General features: G+C 43.9%; 1 protein-coding gene across 17 annotated transcripts in view; it reads right to left on the reverse strand.

The window, feature by feature from the left end:
* LOC148686292 (uncharacterized) overlaps window positions 1-21,483 on the reverse strand; it is a 100,148-nt gene that overhangs the window by 55,479 nt on the left and 23,186 nt on the right. For 8 of the 17 annotated variants that reach the window (XM_088666320.1, XM_088666323.1, XM_088666324.1 and 5 more), the window contains exon 2: window positions 2,307-2,383. The exons of 7 other annotated variants lie outside the window; for them this stretch is intronic. In XM_088666320.1, coding sequence (XP_088522446.1) covers window positions 2,307-2,383 — 77 coding nt within the window. Of the gene's footprint in view, window positions 1-2,306; window positions 2,384-3,606; window positions 6,318-15,221; window positions 18,446-21,483 lie in introns of those variants that run through there. 2 more of the 17 variants (XR_015949038.1, XR_015949041.1) reach the window with 2 other exon arrangements.

The following is a 21,483-nucleotide window of genomic DNA, read 5'->3' on the forward strand; positions in this document are numbered from 1 at the left end:
TCAGAGATGCTTCCAAATACCAGTTGCCGGGCATCACAAATGCAGGGAGTTCTGTTGTACTTGGGTCCTGTTTTCTAGCTTCCCATAGGCAGCTGGTTGGCCACTGTGACAACAGAATGCTGGACTAAATGGGCCATTGGTCCGATCCAGCAGGCTCATATTATGCTCTAAAGCTCGTAACAGGTTGCCTGGAGTAATCTATCTGCAGAATTCCATAGAGATATCTCTGTGTTATGACACCTTAAATACTAGTAAATTTATTTCAGCATAAACATTTGTGGGCTACAGCCCAATCCATCAGATTCAGATGCATGAAGAGTTATCCCCATCAGGTAATGTTTATACATCTGATGAAATGGACTGTCATTGATTAAACTTATCCAATAATATAGGTGCTAGTCTTCAAGATGAGTCCTTGTTATATATGCAGAACAGCAGCCTATATAGTAACATGATTGTTCTAAGATAATGTTCCAGAAGTTCCTAACTTCACTTTCATTGTTTTGCAGTATAGCATACTTAGCATGCCTTCTTCATAAGCAAAAACCTCCCTGTTTTATGAGTAAGGAAGCAAGTTGCCAGAGGTGTCGCAAGCATACAGGCACTGCTTGTTAATGACACATTGCTGGTTATTCTACAGGGACCCTACTGTTCTTTTTTTTTTAAAGCCTTTTGCCTCTGCAAGGTGCACAAACTCTTTCCCCCTTCAGAACTGACATCTGATGAAAGGTGTTGCCCCAGGATTGCTGAGAGGTAATGCGTTAGTTTCAAGGCCTGCTTGTTGGGTGGGCTCTTTCTTCTTCTCTTGGCAGCTCTCGCCACCAGGTGCTGGGCTGTGTATTAACATTCTGAATCTTTGCTGTTGGATTTGTTAGCATCAACAAAGATTATACAGTATAGTACAGCACAGAGGCCTCCCCTGTTCCTAAGTCAGCTATTCCTCCCAATGGAGATCAAAGCCAAAGCATGTTTTGGCATCCAAATTTTATTCCTTCGAAAATACACAACTAGTATGTTTCTATTTGCTTGGAAGTTTGCCATTACATTAGAGTGAATCTAGATTATTAGCATGTTCTGGGTCTAAGATGAAGCAAATGCTCAGTACAACAAAATCCTCACTTTTGTTTTTGGGTGATCATGGGAATACCATTATTCTTCCTGTAGCAGATTTCTCTTTTTGGAATTACAGGACTATAACTGGTAGACTATATGTCCCATCTTCTTCATTCAACCATTTTCAATGGCAAAGTGTAAAAACGGAGCATTAAAATCACCAATTGTTCTCCTCTGAACTCCACAGTTCATGAAGAAACTGATTAGAGATTGTTTTAATATACTTAATTATATCCCATCTTTCCTCCAAGGAGCTCAAGACAGCGTACTTAGTTCCCCTTCCCATTTTATCCCAGCCACAACCCTGCGAGGCAGGTTAGGGTGAGAGAGGGTGACTGGAGCAGGGTCACCCAGTGAGCTTCATGGCTGAGTGGGGATTTGAACCCTTGTCTCCTAGGTCCTAGTCCAACACTTTAACCACTACACCACGCTGTCTCTACTCTCCTATTTGGAGAGTTTACACACTGCTTCAGTGATTCTGCACGACTGGTAATTTTTGTTGTTGTTCATAAAGTCCTGGATTGCTCTGTGGGTTTGGAGGGGGGTGAGTCAAGAACAAGGGGGTCTTTGTCTTGTCAATAAAGAAACACATTCCCTGTTTTTATGTACAAACTAAAATTAAGAAAAGGAAACAAAAGGCAAAGAGTGCACAAGCTTAAGCAGTCATGGCATTGTTGCTCACCTCATTAGAGACTGCAGTGTGGTAGCTATTGAAGTTGGACATAACTCAGGCTATGCTTACATTTCAACAGAGCCTTTGCCTGTGTGTTCTCCTAAACATAACACTGTGACTAAATATTTTATAAACACATCCGTTTTTATTTTTTAAAGATGGGTTTGGCCAGGAATTCAAATATTATTAATATTTCAAATTTGCAAGCACTATGCAAAACAACATCCGGAGAATGATTCAGGCTAGAACCAAAAAGGACAGCTTGAAAAGTTGCCATATAAGCAAAAAAAGAAAAAGAAAAGGCCATTGTAATAAAAATAAAATAAAAAAGAGGCAAGCCAGAGTAAACTCCTGTCACAGACCTGAAACCGGCATGTGAGGATAGCTGATTGCTGAACAATTCTGGAAGTTACCGTCTAGGCCTCCCCATCATGACTCTTCCAGTCCCAGTTTGTGACTGCAACTCTAGACACACTCAGGACCAAACCAGGAACAAGACATTAAATGTAGGCTGACCAACCTTTACAGAAGGCGCTCTTCTGTTTGAAGGACTGCAAGAGGGTCCTGTATCTGAAGGGTTGTCTGGCCCAAGTACAACTAAAAATGACCATAAGAAGAGAACGGAGAGGGAGGGTTGAAGCTAACCCGACCCTCTCCCTAGTTAATAGCTGGGCAACAGACTGAACAGAAACATAAGTGATCTGGTCATTGTCTTCAGGAGCCCCCAGCTGCTCTTTCTTATGGTTCTTTATCTTTAAACTGGGTGATGTTACTTAGAGCAGGCACCCCCCAAACTGCGGCCCTCCAGATGTTTTGGCCTACAACTCCCATGATCCTTAGCTAACAGGACCAGTGGTCAGGGAAGATGGGAATTGTAGTCCAAAACATCTGGAGGGCCGAAGTTTGGGGATGCCTGACTTAGAATCTTAGAATTGTAAAGTTGGAAGGTTCCCTGAGGGTCATCTAGTCCAACCCGCTTCAATGCAGGAATCTCAACTGAAAGCCCACCATGTTCCAAGGGAGTCTATTCCACTGTTGAGCAGCTCTTATATGTTTAGTCAGAATCTCCTTTCTTGCAGCTTGATGCCATTGGTTCGGGTCCTACCCTCTGTAGCAGGAAAAACAAGCTTATTGCATCTTCTATGTGTCATCCCTTTAGATATTTGAAGATGGCTATCACTCTCCTCTTTTCCAGGCTAAACACACACAACTCCTTCAACTGTTCCTCATATGGCTTGGTTTCCAGATCCTTGATCATCTCGGTCACCCTCCTCTGCACACTTGTAACACATTGAGTAGCTGGACCCATAAGCAGGCTGCTAATTTCCAGATGTGTTTCACTTGTCAATTTCTAGTGGCTGCTCTTCCTCAGGCCCAGCTGTGTGATCCAGGTGGGGTGTGGAAGGACCTCACCTGGCAATCAACAGCATGGGCACAGATCAGCAGCCAGTATACAATACGCACAGAGAACAGGACTGAGGTTCATTTGGAAACGAGCCTTTGCAATGCACTTAGGGTTGCCATGTGTCCTGGACACATCCTCTTTTTCAGGAGTAAAATTTCTGTCCAAGAAGATTTTTTAAATTTGCCAAAATGTCTCTGGCTGTACTTTCTGGATGAGACATAGACATAACTGGTGGTTGAAGACTTCCTTTCCTCTTCTCTTCTCCTCCAACCCCCCCCCCCCCAGCAATATATCACAGCTTCTATGGCCTACATAGAGTAGGGGTATTTAAAATAAGAGTCTTTATAGAGTCCCCTTTTTTGCTCTTCAAAATATGGCAACCCTACACTTACTGCACAATTCACCCACACACACCTTTCCAATTTTCCTGGAAGCCTCAAGTTTATTAAATGCCTGACATGACACTGCAGTTGCCAAGTTCAAGAAGAAGGTGGCAATGATTTGCTTTACTGACACAGAATGAATTTTCATAACCATCCATCAGACACCACATTTCTCTACACTATTATTAAGAAATCTGACTCTCTCCTTGGCTCTGTGCTCTACATTAAAGTGACAGCATTTCACTCTAGCAGGCTTATGAGATGTTTGGCCTAAACTCTTTATATGGCAATATGTATTATTTCTTTTAATGGTAATTCAGGTTGTGGAGGTGGGGAGATGATTCGCTGGTTTCCCACATATATTTAGTCCCACATGGAAATGTGTCAGCCCCGGTTTTGTTCTTATTATATTCCCTTTGTATAAGGCTATGTAGGCGGTGGTCAGAGAATTATTCTTCCATTCCTTCTCTCATGCCAGAGTGAGGATTATCACTCCAGTCCATAGATAACTGCACACAAGGGCAGTAGTATATGCATTTAACTGCCTGCATTTAACTGCATGGTCACCCATGTAACTGACCCCTCAAAAAAAAGGTAGAGTAAATAAAAATCAACATGCATTTCCAATGATAAATATTCGCTCTCTTGTTTTCTTAAGCACGGAGTCTCAGGGTGATGGTACCCAGGGAATGCGTGCTCCTCCAACAGGTCTTCTGTTTCAGTTCCGCTTCTACTGGCATTCAACTCAAATGCTAACATCTTCTATTTGAAGGGCTGCTTGGTTCAAGTCCAATTTAAATAACCATAACAGGAGAGAGTACCAGCCTTGAAGTCGCCCATCAATTGTTAACACATGAACAGCAGGCTATTTGCTCCCTTTTTGCTATGGATAAAACATTCAGATTAGCAAAATTGTCTGAGCATCTGTTGCTCTGTCTACCGCAAGGTGGCAGTAAATGCTTACAGGTAGATTAAAGATGCTTGAGCACCCAAACATCCAAGCCACCTCATTTTTTAGTATTCTAGACCAGTCAGCCTCTTGCGGCATTTGTTTCATTTCACCTTGCATCTTGTGATCCTGGAACTAATCTGTGCAAAATCCTCACTTTATACATGCTTCCTTCCTCAAAATTGTGGCTTCGGGGATTTAATTTTTTTTTTTTTACAGCACTGAATAAGCACAAACACACTTCATACCCACAAACCAGCCCAAACATGTTGATGCTATGCATAAAAGAGGGAAAGGGGGAGTGTTGATATGTGAAATAGCAGGCACAGTGCCGGTACCTTCCTCATATTCTAACCTCCCCCCCCCAAAAAAAAATAGCAGAAGAGATTAATGAAGTGAACAAGATGGACACCTTTATAAATTCAGATTTAAATCAAAAGGAGCAACTTCCATAAAGGTGGATGAGTGGATCCATTTAAGCAAAATGAACTTAATTAAGCTTGCATCCTCTGAGTAGGAGGAGGCAGGCAATGCCTGACAGCAGAGGCAATGTAAGATATTTATCCAGATATAAACAAAGGGCATCAAATATGAGAAGAGTATACAAGAGTATACTGTAGATTTAAGAACATGGGAAGTAGACCGCTGATCACATATTGCAACAGTTCCTTGCATAGTGCAGAAATGAAAGGTATTCTGGCACCAATTAGAAAGGATGGCAAAGTTACTCTCTGCCTATTGACATCAGTCAGGCACCTTTGTTGTACTCTTTTTGATAAAAAGTGCCATTTCTGAAGCAAGGCTCGGGAATGCCTAGCTTCCCCCACCCCCAGCCCCGAAAATGCTTTTAAGAGTAGGTATCCAATACACAATGTGACAAATATATATGTCATCACACAGGGAGCTGGGGAACATTTTCTTATTGTTGTTTATAAACTTTGGGTTTGCACTTGGCCTGATTATCAGGACCGATGGGAGTTGGAGTCCAACAATGTCCAGAGAGGGCCACTAGTTCCCCATCCCTGCTTTAAATGATGCCCAACTGACTTGTAAGGAGTGGCTGATCCAGCCAGAGATTTCATGACTTTTCCAGTAGACTAGAGGTAAAGACAGGGGGGGGGATGAGCGGGGAGAGTTCTTTTAGGAGATCTATTGGCTCTTTTTTCTAAACTTAATTTCATCATGTGATGCTATATGGAGTGAGGAGCCAAGAGCAATAGAAGAACACAATAAAAGAGGGGCTAATTTTTCAGGGGCATTTGACCACCAGCTTGAGATTTCAATCTGTCTGGAATTACCTCCACCAGATAAAACAGGCAAGTGCTTTTGTCACACACAAGAGAAACACACAGGGAGAGAGAAACTCCGTCTTGCATTCTTCTTTCAAGATTAAGAACAAAACTTTTGCAGAAAATGTGCAGCACTGGGCAAGTCAGGATTTATTCTGGGATGTCATCCTTGTAAGTGTCTCTCCTTCAGAAGATGGTCATTCTCTTGCTTTCGCTCAGCAATCTAAGAAATAAATGATTTTTGCAGTCTTCTTCAACCTTTGTGCTATAAAAATAGACCAAGCGTGCTGATGTCATACTGTTGCTCAGCAACCTGTGCTGGTTGTTGTTTGTTGGGCTTTTCTTTCTTTCTTAGTGTCCCTGTTCTCTCATTTCTCATTGGCCTTCACAGCAGTCAGTCTGTAGAAACAGCACAGCCCACTAATGTTGCAGTAGAATCCATTTGCAGGTGACTACTTGAAAGAGAGATCACTGCGACTGTAGGAAGGATCGAACTAAGGGGAAACTGCGATAAAAAAAGGATTTGTTGAAAAAGGTTGTGCAGCCACCTCTTGCAGTAGATGTTTAACTCCTCAAAGTTCATTAATTCTTACAGAAATGAGGGGAGTTGGATCAGACTAGGCTTGCAATGCTAGTTTACCTACTGAAGCTATTTCAAGGGGAATTCCTTTGCCCCTGAAAATAGAATTCCTCTCACAAGTTAGTTCAAGAGTGTCAAAAGCTGATGGGTCTATTTTGGGGCCTGTGTGGTCTCCTTACATACACCCTATGACGGGTGTGGAACCACTGTCAGGCTGAGTGCTCTATCCCCATCTAGGCAAGCTTCTGGGAGCCACATGGTTTTAGCAGGTGGGGCCAGAAACTCGGCTCCCAGTACGTTTCCGAGCACAATTCAAAGTGTTGGTGCTGACCTTTAAAGCCCTAAACGGCCTCGGTCCAGTATACCTAAAGGAGCTTCTCCACCCCCATCGTTCTGCCCGGACTCTGAGGTCCAGTGCCGAGGGCCTTCTGGCAGTTCCCTCGTTGCGAGAAGCCAAGTTGCAGGGAACCAGGCAGAGGGCCTTCTCGGTAGTGGCGCCCGCCCTGTGGAACTCCCTCCCATCAGATGTCAAAGAGAAAAACAGCTACCAGGTTTTTAGAAGACATCTGAAGGCAGCCCTGTTTAGGGAGGCTTTTAATCTTTAATCGATTATTTTATTCTTCTGTTGGAAGCCACCCAGAGTGGCTGGGGAAACCCAGCCAGATGGGCGGGGTATAAATAATAAATTGTTGTTGTTGTTGTTGTTGTTGTTGTTGTTGTTGTTGTTGTTATAAGTGTGCAATGCCACAAAGGAATGTTTAGCTGTCATTCCTGCATTGCAGGACCCATTGGCTCCTATCCAACTCTACAATTCTGAGATTCTATGACATGCAAATGTTTTCATTGTACAGCAGGCTAGTTTTTGCACATGCTCACATACTGCTCTCTAGGGCCTCTCAGAGATGGTTTGTGGGCAGGGCTCTTTTAAAGGAAAATTTAGAACTGCCCAATGGTATGGAATTATCATTTATGCCCACACACCTGTGCATTTTCCTTGTGTGAGCATACATGCTTTCTTCCTTAGAGTCACATTCCATGATATTTAGAATCCTCCACAGAGAGGGAGAAAATTCTCAGAACTGGGATTCAGACAGTGCTAATACAGAAGGTTAGTTATAGTCAAGCTTTACACAAGAACCGTATTGAAAGAGGCCAGCAATATTTGTGATGGATATTTTAAAGAAGAAAATAAGAAAACACAGAAACACTCAGGTGGTACAAAAGGCCTGCAGGCTGCAGCTCACACCCTTCTTAATACACCACTTTTCATACTATTTAAAGAAATACTGTAGTGGCCTAACACAAAATGGCCACCGCCTCCAAAAGAACAGAAAAAGTAAAGATACAGGAATATAAAATTGTAAAAATAATGATGATTTCCCCTCCATATTATCATTGGTAATAGTAATGATGATAGTAATAATGATGATTATACTTCTGCACTCTGCTCCCCAATACCACAACAACTTGGGAGCAATCCCTCAAGCCTGATGTGGGGCAGGCAACAGGAAAAATATAATGATTATAATGATGCCTATGAACTGGGCTGCCCCACATAAACAAAACAACAACTTTGGATAAATTCCTGCTGTGGAGCAGGCAGCAGGAATAAGAAAGGATTGTTGTATTGTCCCTGCTCCAGTATGAGGCCCAACTAGAGCAGCTACTTCTTCCCCCAATTCCCACATTTCTACAAAGCCTGCCAATGTGCATTTGATCCTGACGTGTTTTTAGAAGGTAATTTAATTATTGTTTGATTTTATACCAATGTTATATACTATTTGATGTTAGCCGCCCTGAGCCCAGTCTCGGCCGGGGAGGGCGGGATACAATTCCAGTGGTACCTCCGGTTAAGAACTTAATTCGTTCCAGAGGTCCGTTCTTAACCTGTAACTGTTCTTAACCTGAGGTACCGCTTTAGCTAATGGGCGGGGCGTAGTGAGGCGCCGCGACACCCGGGGCGGCAAATTGCCATGCACTGGGGGGGGGGCGTCGCTACGTAACGACGAATTGCTGGCTTTCTACGTGAAGCGGGCTTTCTACCTGGAGTTTTACAGCGGGAGGCGCACAGCTTTGGAGGCGCAGGGGGGGCGATACTCCGCCACATAACGACGCATGCACAGCATCCTGTTGCGCATGCGTGTTACGTAGTGGGGTATCGCCGTCCCCGGCGACTCCAATCTACGTGGTGCGGCGGGGGTGCCACTTGGCGCATAGAGAGCTGAACAGAAGGAGACATAGTGCATTCTGATGGAATCCTCTGCAGAGTTCTAACAAAACGGTACATAAAGTGGAAAACCTGTGTATCACTTCACTCTGGAGGTGGGGCTCATATTCTTGAATGTCCTTCCAAATAAACAAAAAACAAAATGTGCATATAGAAAACGACGTTTCTCCCATATATACTAATATTCTATGCAGTAATATATTTTATTCAGCATGAAGGGGCATTCAAATACTTTGACACCCCCCCCCACACACACACCCCACACACATACCCTCTTCACCTGAAGTTGCATATTCCAGTCACAGATTTGCCATCACATGTGAATTTCCACCATCAAATACAGTATGTCTCTGTATAATAGTTTCTGGTAATCACAAATGTTGGGGGCAGCTTGTGCCCCTTGGGTTCTCCTTGCAGGTTTCCCATAGGCATCTGGTTGACCACTGTGAGAACAAGATGATGGACCAGATGGGCCACTGGCCTGATCCAGCAAGACGCTTTTTATCTTCTCATGTCCTTAACAAGGCCTATACCATCCCTGACGTTTTGCAGAAGCTCGGCAGCTTGTTCTAAATGAGTGAACAGCCTAGAACAGTGGTGTGAGGAACTGTTGCACTGAGCTTCCCACACCCACAAAGCAGTTGTCTCTTCTCTTCCAAGAATAATGCTAGAGGCAAACTTTAGCATTTGCTGAAAACAAGGTAAAACGTTGCCTGAAGCACAGTTGTCTAGTTTTCCAGATGGTCCTCAAATCTGTTATTTTGACTCGTGTTAAGACAGACAATCAACCCGGACATTTGCAATACTTTAGGCTGCAGTCCCATGCAAACATCCTTGGCAACAGTAGTTTCCATTAAAAATCAGTGAGGTTCACTTCCAGTAAATGCATTTTGGACTCGGCCATTGGTGAACGTTAACCATATATGAAAACTGAGTAAGTGACTGTTTAGACAATATATAATTTTTGAAGGAAGTAAGCTTCTTGGTTTATTCACTATTTTGGAATGTAAAGCTTCCCAGTTCAGATGGTTACCTTTTGTATGATGATATCCTCTGACGTGAATGCGGTTCCATTGTCCGAGACGAGGGTGTCAGGGAGCCCGTGGGTCGCAAACAGCTTACGTAGTACCCGGATGGCTGCCGCCGTAGAAGTGGACGGTACCAGTGCGACCTCCAGCCATTTGGTGTAGGAATCCACCACTATGAAGAATGTTTTTCCCTGGAAGGGGCCAGCGAAGTCCACGTGCAAGCGTGACCATGGATGTCGGGCGGACTCCCAGGGCTGGACTGGGGCCCTTGGGGGATCCGGGCGGGATTCTTGGCAGGTCTGGCAGTGTTGGACCCAGGCCTCTATCTCTCTGTCAATCCCCGGCCACCACACATAACTCCTGGCAAGGGCCTTCATCCTCACTACCCCTGGGTGTGTCTCGTGTAGGGCTGTGAGGACCCTTTTGCGGAGGGGCTGGGGAACAACAACCCTGCTTCCCCATAACAGGCACCCCTTGTGGGCCGACAGTTCATGTTTGCGGTTTGTGTAGCCAGCGAATTCTGGCCCGGGGCTGCTGCTGGGCCATCCTCGCCACACCCAGTCCAGGACCCGGGAGATGACCCTATCTTTTGTGGAATGGTGCGCAACTTCTTGTGCCTGAATGGGTCGGTCGGGAAGCAGCTCCAGGGTCATAACCTCTTGCGCAGGCGCTGGGTCGGGGCCTGTTTCTGGTAGTGGTAGCCTGCTGAGGGCGTCTGCGTGGCCCATCGCCTTCCCAGGGCGGTGGATTAGTGCATACTGGTAGCCGGCAAGGAAAATTGACCACCTGAGGACACGTGGAGACAACACTTGGGGGGTCTGCTTCTCGGGGGCAAACAGGCCAAGCAACGGCTTGTGGTCAGTCACTATGGTAAAGGGCCGCCCGTACAAGAAATCATGGAATTTTTTTACGCCCTTCACGATTGCCAGACCCTCCTTGTCAATCTGTGAGTAGTTTCGTTCGGCTGCAGCAAGCGTCTGGGAGAAGTATGCCACCGGCACCTCTCTTCCATCCGGGAGTTGGTGTCCCAGGACAGCGCCGATGCCATAGGGAGAGGCGTCGCATGCCAGCACCACTGGCAGCCTCTCGTCGAAGTGTGCCAAGACCGAGTTTGAGACGAGCAAGTCCTTGACTGCCTGGAATGCGGCCCTTTGTCGCTGGCCCCACACCCAAGGGGCCCTTTTATCTAGGAGTCTGTGTAGGGGCTCCGCTACCGCTGCCTTATGGGGAAGGAAGGCATGGTAAAAGTTCAATAGTCCCAAGAATGACTGAAGTTCGGGCTTGCTCTTGGGCGCTGGGGCCTCACAAATGGCCCGTACCTTGTCACCGGTTGGATGGACCCCTTCTGCGTCCACCTTAAATCAGGTGGCGTTGTGGTTAAACCACTGAGCCTAGGGCTTGCTGATCAGAAGGTCGGCGGTTCGAATCCCTGTGACGGGGTGAGCTCCCGTTGCTTGGTCCCAGCTCCTGCCAACCTAGCAGTTCGAAAGCACGTCAAAATGCAAGTAGATAAATAGGAACCGCTACAGCGGGAAGGTAAACGGCGTTTCCATGTGCTGCTCTGGTTTGCCAGAAGCGGCTTTGTCATGCTGGCCACATGACCTAGAAGCTATACGCCGGCTCCCTCGGCCAATAATGCGAGATGAGCGCGCAAGCCCAGAGTCGGTCACGACTGGACCTAATGGTCAGGGGCCCCTTTACCTTTACCCTTTAGACCTTTGAAATAATACAAGGATTGTTTAACTGGTCTTCTTCAGTTGTACATGAGCACAGAAAACAACCAAATCTCTACATTCCAGGAAGTAAAGTATTTTTGAAAGAGACTGAGGCAAGAGTGCTTTCATTCAGGAAGGAGAAGTCCAACAAAAGAAGAAGGGGTCCGGGTTGAGGAAGGCTAGTTTAGAGGCAGGAGTAGTTTCTCAGGGCTACTGAGCCACTGTCTGGCCAGAATGTGTCCCACATCTGCCAAAATCTATCCCCCTAAATCCCCCCTAAAACAAAAACTCAACAACCCAAAGCCATACCTGCTCCATAGGGTTGTGGGAAAACCCCACAACAAACTTCGAAGGCATGTAGGGGAGGAGAGGGAATAATTCCTGTTGCACAAGTGAAGGCTGTCCCATTTTCGTAAGGAATTACTTAGCGCCAAGTTGTACGCAACCCTAACAAACGCATCATGGAAATTCATAAATGGTTCAAGTCAAGTAAACTATGCCATATTATTTATTCATTCGTCATTTATTTTTTGATTATTAAAGAGTTTGTTTTAAAAGAACAAAACACACACACAGTGCAATAACAACTAAAGAACACCCCCCAACATGGGGGATGAGATCAGACAGGAGACAAAGAGATTATGTATTGTACAAAGGATTGTTATGTTGTCCACATGTCTTCAGCTGCTGTTGGCAGGTAGCACTTGTACATCCGGTTTAGAGGTATACAAGATGAAGGCCCACCATATGGCATTAAGTGATTGTGTTATTTTCTTGTCTTGTATCAAATGTATCATGTGTTATTTTTCCTGAGATCGCAATAAACCAGATGTTCTCAGACCAAGCCTGTAAAGGCAAATTATCCAAAGTCCCCAACTGTTGGACTACAGCTTGACGGACAACAATGAAAAGAAATACCAGTAAATCCTTTGATGTAACGTCTTTGTTAGGCCTGCAAAACAGTGATAGCAAAAAAATAACTCAGGTGCATAAATTATATTATCCCCTGTAATTTTTGAATAATATCTGGTCTTGCATTTGCAGGCTTTTCCACCAGAGGTGTAAATATGATCCTTAACATTGCATCCTTTGCAGCAATAAGGAAAAGCAAATAATCACCCAATAAGATAGACATCCCAAGAAACTTATTTAGAATGCCATACATTTCACCAACACAACCTTCCAGAGTGTTTGAAGCATTTGGACACATATGGGAGGCCTTTAGGCATTTTCACCTGCAAATTCCAGCTTCTCCAACCATACTCCAACCATAAACAAATAAAAGAAATCTTATTTTGCAACATTGATAAAGACAAATATTGGGAATGTTTATATTACACACACAGGTCGCTTTTTCTAAGTGTCAACATTTTGAGAATGTGTAATAATGCAGCCTTGAGGTTCCCATGGCAACATGTTTCATTTCCTAGGTGACAGTGATAGTATGTCGTCACTAGTGAACTAAACTATCACTAGAAACACGTTCAGTTTCCTTCCAATGTAGCTGTCCTGAAAAAGCTGTCCTCACCTAATTACTAGTGACAACACTGGTGAACTCTGACAAGCTTTGGGGACAAGTTATTTAGGTTTTCCATTTCATCACATCTGTCCAATAGTCAAGGGAAGTAGGAAAAAGCAGTATGTTAAAGAATGAGTTTGTGCATTTCCCCATCACTTTCCTTTTTACAAAAAGTCTGCTCTTTTAAGGAAAGGGGTTTGTTTTGCAAGACCACCCAATAAGCTATAACTGTGCAACCTGAATTTTTGAGCACATGATCATTCAAGGGGCACCATATGTGAGGCCAAAATTTGATAAACACCTAAGCTTCTGAAGCCGGGTAAGAGAGGCACCAGGCACTGGGAAAGAGGTGTGAGGGCTCTGGCAGGGTCCTAGAGCCCTCCCGTCTCCTTCCCAAAGCTACAAAGCCACTAACTAGGCTTTGGGAAGGAGGCAGGAAGGCAAACCCTTGGCTCAGCACCCTGTGCAGGGGAGCCGGTCCATAGCTGCCAAGTTATCCCTTTTTTTAAGGGATTTTCCCTTATGCTGAATAGGCTTCCTCACGAGAAAAGGGAAAACTTGGCAGCTATGAGCCGGTCTTGCTGCCTCAAATCTGCCTCCATCTAATTCTTCCAGAAAATAGTAGGTGTTTCAAGTCCAAGGGACAGAACAAGCAGGTTTGGCTCCTCATGTACCACCTTGGGCCTCCTGCTGCTCACCATTCCCTTCAGAGCAGGCCTTGAAATAGCTCAGTGATAAGCATATTCAATGCTCAAAAAGTATCCCACATGAAAAAGTGAGTGGGCTTTTTTTAAATAAAAAAATCAGTGCCTATCAGAGTCCCAGCATGTAGACAAGCATAAATTAGCAGTTCTTGATAATGCTACATATGTGCATTGTGGCAGAGCTAACATTGCTATGGGAACATTAACGTGGGAATAAATAATTAAATCACAAGAGAAAATAATCATTGCAGATTGTGGCAGAGAAGACCACAGCCAATTCTTGGTCTGCAATCTGTTGGATCCAGAAGTGTGAGATCTCAAAAAAAAAAAAAAAAACCTGGCAAAAATCTGGAACCAGGTAAAACGCTTCAACCATGAGACCTGGAGATCCTGGCAATGGCCATACATGATCTAGTGCACTATTTGCATTTAAGAGTGGCATTTTAAACAAAATATCACATGCAATCATAAATTACCATTACAGCAAAACTTTCTCAAGAAGGGAGAGTGGTGGGGGCAGACAGGCCTGCGTGTGTTTTTACATATTCTGACGCATTACATTATTTTTGTTCTGCAGACAGAACATTAGGTACTGGCATCAACCTTTTCCAGTACAACTTGATTCTAAAAATCAAACTGTTATTCTATGGTGTCTTATATACACACAACATAGTAATCGAGACATATTATGAGTGGTTAGAAACAACCACCCAGAATCTGAATTTTTCATTCCTGTATTGAATTTTAGTTGGTTTCAGCCTCACATATGCAGAACAACAAAGCTTTGTTTCTGCGTATTTCATGATTGCAGAAATGGGTGGAGAACCTGTGCCCCTACAGATGTAGCTGCACTGCAATTCCCATAAGCCCTGAGCATTTGACTATGCAGGCTATGACTGGAGAACAGCAGGTTCCCCATCACTATCTTAGGCAAAACAGTGCCAGGCGAGACTACATGACGCTTTGCAATTGCTTGCAGTGCTAATGGAGGCATGGTTGTTATTGAGTCTAAATGGTGTGAAAACCTATAGGAATCTGGAGGTCACTTCTCACAATCATCTGGCCATGTGGTGGCCTTCTGGAATAGCTTTATCTGTTAGCTTCCTACTTACGTGCAGCATGTTTAAGATCACCACTTCTAAACCACAGAAGGTTGCTTGTAGAGGCGACAAAAAATGTAATGCTGCCAATGGCAACACCTGCATGAAACAAGCTTAGCACAGCCAATGCATGCAGCAGCTGTTTCTTGTGGGCTTGAGCCAGCTTCTGCCAATGGTTTTGTGGAGAAGTGGCCACCCATCTTTTTCCTGTCCTGGCCACTGGCCTGCTGTACTGCACTAGGCCAACCATTTCCCCTCTCTCTGGCTCATCCACACTTACCTTTTGTCCTGTGCTTTCTAGGCATAGTTCCGTGCTTCAAACCTGTATGTCTGAGTGTGCTGTTTTTGCCCCTTCACTTTCCAGAGAGAAAGTGACTCTTTAATGATGAATCAGAACAAACAGTAATTCCAAGCTTTCTGTGGATTGCCATTTGCTCCAATTTAGCGGTAAAGAGCAGATTTCCATTGAGAAAGTGCTGGGGAGACATATATATATATATATATATATATATATATATATATATATATATATAATATCACTTAGACATGAAGTTTTAAAACATGGATCTGTGCCTAGAAATGCAGCACAAAAGGAAGTTTGGATAAGTCCCCTCCCTCTGCTGTCCTGCAGCCATCAAGCTTTATGCTTCAAAATGGCATTATTTCTGGCATTGTCTTCTTGGCATCAGTTGTATACATTTGGAATACGCAGCAAGATGTTTACACCGGAGACATGTGGCTGATGGTATCCTAACTACAATTTAAAATTAAGGTGCGTGTTTCTTCCTCTCCTCCTATAATGAGATGGTTAAAACTAAGTTTTGAGCTGCAGTGAAGGTGCTCCTTAGAAGTTCAAGAAAATGAAGAAAGTGCAAGTCTTGAGCATGCATATCCAGTTAGGATACAGTAAAGACTAGTGTGTTCATTTCCTCAGCCTTATAATAAAACTAAAGAAGCCAGAGGGAAGCTTCACAGTATGAAGACATGGTTTGGAGCAGGTGTCAATGAAAACCATTTTAGGAGAGACTTGTTATAATCCACTGCAACATATTGTCAAGAGTCATTGCTTATACAGGCAATCCTCATTTTGCACGGGAGTTACATTCTGGACCCTGTGATGTCAGCAGTGACCTTGTAAAGCATTCCATTCCACTACGGTTCTGCCCTTTTAGTGACGTTTTAGGCTCACTTCCGGGTTCAGCACCATGTGCATGTGTGCAATCACACATAAATCGGTTGTTGCCTGTATATAGCAAAGAGACAAAGTGATGTGTGCTTTTGACATTCTTATAATCGAGCTTGTGTATTAGGTCCACGAATAAGGATGTCCACTCATTGAGAAGAATTCAGCGTTGCTCTAAGGTGATTGTTCTGTCAGGGCAAGCATTTTGGCTTGCCAGACGAAATGATGGACTCCTTCTTCTTGACCGTACACCAATTTGCAGATTCTCCAGACCCACCCACACCCTGCAAAAAAATCACTTTTGGGAGCACACAGAGGAAGAGGGGCAAATCCCTTTGTGCAAGCAGAAGTTCTTGCTCAGGGCTTTCAATGATAGGACTCATTAGTTGGATCCCACGCATTGTGTAGAACTTATTACTACTATGATTACAGGCCTGAATAAAGATGTCACTTGAATGAAAGCAATGTGGGCACCCACTGGATATCTGTTGCAAGGGAATTCCATAGCAGGGTGCTGTCACAGAGAAGTCCCTGCTCTACATCACTGTCCTGTGGGTTCTGCCTATCAGGGAGCCTACAAGCAGGGACTACAAGTGTTAATGGTTATACACCAGATTTCTAAGTTCTTTTAAAATGGAAGTGGCAGGGGCTGAACAAGAAATAGAGCAGCCACACATGCATCACCAGAAAAAGAGGACAAAAGGTGACATATTTGCAGAACAGTTGCACATGTTGGTATAATTTACATAGAAATGCAATACCTCTCACCATAGCAAGCAAGGCCAGATGACCTGAGCATCGACTCAGTCTGCTGTCCAAGCACTAATTATTCTGGAGCACCTTCAAAGCTTGTGCTGCTCTCCTTTCTTATGGTCCCTTATTTAAAACTGGGCTTGGTCTCGACAGCCCTTCAAAGTGAGGACTGTGTTTTGTAAAGTAGGACATGCAAACACCCTAACTTGGGACCTTTTATAGGCAAAGCATGAGCTCTACTAAGGAACTACAGACAAATGAACCAACTGCTCCGTAATCACTCCTCTCATCCATGTCAGAGTAGAACAGAGAGGAGGAAAGGCTGACGTGCCTCAGAGTTGGAAGTGGCAGTGCCTGAAGCAAGACGATGTCCAAGGGACCAAGTGAGTTTGCTCCACAAGGTTTGTGAAGAGTGGGGCAATAAGCTGATCAGAAGCCTAGGAAAAAGTAGAATGGGGGCCTTGTATGTCTCAGAAGAATGTTCTGTGCGGTTCTTAGGCTTATAGCCAAATTCTAGTTACTTGGAAAAACACAGTGGGACTGTAGCCATGCCTAAGATGCCAACCTTATATAACAGTTGCCCTACTTTATTAAAACATAGTGTTTGCAGTGTTTGCTGTGTATCACAGCCTTTAAAAGTAGCACCCACAAACTGAGTTTAACATCCGCTTCATATTCATATGGTAAGAACTCTGAAAATCTTCTACGCAAGGTATTATTAAGAAACAGAAAGGCTAGCTAGCTTTTCTCCCTATTAAGGCGATGGAATGGAGCTCAGGATTTATTACAGCGCAAGTCTGCAACCTGACAGCTTTATCTAAAATTTCCAAATTCTAATCCACTTATTGAAACATATTAGGAGATTACTGCCTGCTTTCAATACGCAGCTCTTCATTTTTACACCCTTGCCTTTGCAACCATGAATTTCACCTCCGCCACCAGTGACAGCAAACCTCCTGGTACTGCCAATCAGTGATGTGTAGCTGCATTGTTAGTGTCATGTTTATGGCCCTTTTAGGCTGTGAAATATTGTTCTCTGTTCATAGTAGGTCCATTACATACCCATAATGTGCTTGGATAGGATGAACAGTTTGACCAAACACACCTTCCACACACCTGTGATCATCCAGAGTGCAGAGGCAGCTGCAAAGGGACTCTTGACAGTATAACCTCAGTAGATAAAAGGGAAAGGTGAGCCTTGTCAGGTTCACATTCATTTTCTGGCCATCTGATTTGTTATCCCAGAGTCGGATAATGAGAGAGGCCTCTGGAGCTTGACATATGCCAGTGATGAAGCACAATGCAGACTGTCATACAAGCATAATGCAACATACAGAGAAGAGCTGCTCATCGATCCTGTGAGTATCAATAGCTCCTTTGCCCCTCTGCAGCCTAGGAGTTGAAGCTATGCTTCTTGGAACCTGAGAGCCTTACCTCTCCAGATAGAGATGGCCAAAATGATCTGATCCATGCTATGCAATCTGAAACAGGTAGCCTCTAGGCCAGGGCTCACCAGTGCAGCACTCAGGAGCACTCATGTGCCCACAGATGTCTTCTCTGGCACCCACAGGGCCCCTTGCCCTGCCGAAATGAGGCTTCAGAGTAGCATTCCTGAACAGAAAAGGCTGCAAGTTGCAGTGTGTGTGGTATTAGTAGTACATGCCACAGCCTCTAGACCAGCTTTGCATAGCCTGATGCAACAAGAAAAGCAATCTAGGTCCGGTTGGAAATGGCCACAGCATCTGTCATGCTTCTCTGCAATTCCACAGTAGGTTTCAATTCATCTGAACACCAAATCTTCAGGACCTCAAGCTGCCTCTATGCCTGGATGAACAGAAAACGATTCAGAGTGTTTAAAGGGCATCACCACTAAGTTTCATTTTGTCCTGATGACCCTTTGTGTCTTTCCACATGAACCACAACAAATGTTTCCTGCGGATCCTCTTCTAAAGATCTGTATGGACCAAATGAAGAATGTAGAACCCACCATGCCTTCCTGCCGCCGCCCTGCTACATTATTTGTTTGTTTTAATTGACAAATTACATGGGAGCTGCATTATCTTGGATAAGGTTTTATTTTATTGTAAATGCAAACCTGCCAATTGGGGACAATTATTGAGTGATCCTAAGCCCATTGCTCCATCTTTCCTTGCCATTTAGACTTTCCTCCCTTATTATTTCAGAAATCATAAAAGTGTTTTCCGAACAGAAAAAGCACCTTATCAAGCACAATATTGCTCACAGTCCCAAGTTGTCCAGCAGAGGGCAATAGTACACATATTCAAAAGATTGCTTAAGATTGTTTTTAGATTGAACCACCTGGTTTTCAGTTTATATCTTTATGCTTTGATATTTCGTTTTAAAATGTACTTCCTCTTTCGGCACTGTTCATTTTAAAATTACTTAGCACAACAATATATGCTTGTTTGTTTTTCAATTTGCTGGCAGCTACAGACTAGACATTAGATTGAAGCACATCTCCATTCTCCACAGTTTAGCCAAAACTTCTCATGTATCTAAAACCAAGACTTTGAAGATCTAGTCACTTGAAATAAGGGCTGGTAGTGTGTGTTAGCAACAAATTAACTTGTCTGTTGTATGTCTAAGAATAGCAGCACACAAGACCGGCCCAATACATTTTGGCGCCTGAGGCAGACTTCAAAATGGCATCCCCACCCCCCCCACCCACGTCAGTGAAGAGGGGGTCAGGGAAGATCTACATCAGGAACAAGGAATGGAAAAAAGATAAATATCAGGATCTGCTGCCCTGGTGGACCTTGCTGCCTGAGGCGGTCGCCTCATCTTGCCTCATGGGTGAGTGGTCCGGTCCTGGCAGCACAGTCAAACTTGCTATTGCAGCTTTATGTTAAGAGACAAATCCACATCATTCTCATTGGAAGTATAGCAGAAGGAGGTCTAATCCAGGGAGCAGTGATGGACTGCATATTTTCAGGGGAACTCCAACAGTGGGGGCAAAGCCATCCAGGGACAGGTTTCTACCTTTTGCATGGGGATTCTAGCATGCAACACTTTCCTTAGGACTGGCTGGCCCAAAATGTATAAGAAAAGATTTCCAGATAAAAAAAAAGTCTAAAATATCTTGGTGGGGGGTTCCCTCCAAACTGCTGGAGAATTTCAGGTCCTCCTGAATAATATTCATCCACACACACACAGAAAACATATTTGCCTGGGAATAAAGTGGCGCAGCTATGGATCAGTTTTAATTATTGTTTAGTAATTTAATATTGTTGAAGGAAGTGATAGACTCGGCCACTGCTCTTCCAGTTCTCCTTCCTTAGCCCATTGCTTGAGGAAAGAACATTTGAGAAAAGCAGGGATGGAGGAATACTGATGGGTTGTTTTATAGGAAAACAAACAAGGGCTGGATCTATACACGTAAAAAAATAGGTTACTGAAAAATGCATTATAAAGCTCTTAATGGAAAATCTCAATGGTGACAGATGACAACTCTACAGCACCATCTGGCGTCGCATGTTTATAACACATTTATAACGATATCATTTACAAGTGTAGCTGATTCCAAGGACCAATAACAGAAATGGATGCACACAAAGCCAGCACCAAAAAGCTAACACAATACTTTTCTAAACTCCCTTCTTGCTATACCAAAAACTTTTTAAAACTGCCACTTTCCCCATATCACCTCCACTTGCTCTACTCAAATGTCTGTAGTTGTTGTTGTCGTTTAGTCGTGTCCGACTCTTCATGACCCCATGGACCATAGCACGCTAGGCACTCCTGTCTTCCACTGCCTCCCGCATTTTGGTCAAACTCATGTTCGTAGCTTCGAGAACACTGTCCAGCCATCTCGTCCTCTGTTGTCCCCTTCTCCTTGTGCCCTCAATCTTTCCCAACATCAGGGTCTTTTCCAAGGATTCTTCTCTTCTCATGAGGTGGCCAAAGTATTGGAGCCTCAAATGTCTACCATTGTCTAAAATCATTTCCCCTCTCTCAGTGACTCTCCAACCAGTTTACACAAACTTTTCCCACCATTTAAAACAGCCACTTTTTTTTCTCCTTTCAGTGTTTTCCCCTTCTTGCTGTATTCAAGCTTCTCTCTCTTCCATTTCTTCTGCCTGAAACCCCAGTAAGACACTGCCAGTCTAGCTAGATGAATGAGTGGCTAGACATCGTATGACAGCTTCATGTATTCCTAAGGGCTGTCATGGTACTCTTCAAAGTTTGCTGCAATACCATTTACTAGTATTTGAGAAAATATTGTATCTCTAACAGCTACTTCAAGTCTGGACTCTACTGAAGGCTAGTTTAAGCCTATATTTTCCTGTACTCCCTCCTAAATTTGTCTATACCACTAGGAACCTGCCAATCCCACATTTTGCAGAGGTATTGCATTCTGTTTCCTTCTCTGTTTCACCTACTGTTTTGCAAGGCAAGAACAGATGGGAATGAATCAGTGGGCAGATACAGTTGCCAGCACTGTAGTCTCCTACATATGACATGCTATGAATCCAGTCATTATTTAGTTAAGCAAGCCAACTTGTTCTGTAGTTGAGAAAAACAATCCCCTAATTAATATTTCCTTCTTGCTTGGGTGGTTAAAACAAGAAGGTCAAATTATCAGACCTAGGAGATTTTCACATGTGTTCCAGAACACTCAAGAAAGAGAAGCATGTGCTGTGATGTTCTATGGAAGCAATATGAATGGGGAAGCAGAACCGTGTAGTATAGCGCACTGCTCTTTATTTCAAAAAGTTGATTGAACAGAATGGAACTGTTGAAAAGCAAGAGCTAATGTTGGATTTGAGGGAACAAACTATGGTGGGTGACTCTCTCCGTCATGTATGGTGGCCACTTATAGGAGGCCAAAGATGAGGAAATGT

This window comes from Zootoca vivipara, chromosome 3, assembly GCF_965207765.1.
Source record: "Zootoca vivipara chromosome 3, rZooViv2.hap1.1, whole genome shotgun sequence".
Lineage (NCBI taxonomy): Eukaryota > Metazoa > Chordata > Lepidosauria > Squamata > Lacertidae > Zootoca > Zootoca vivipara.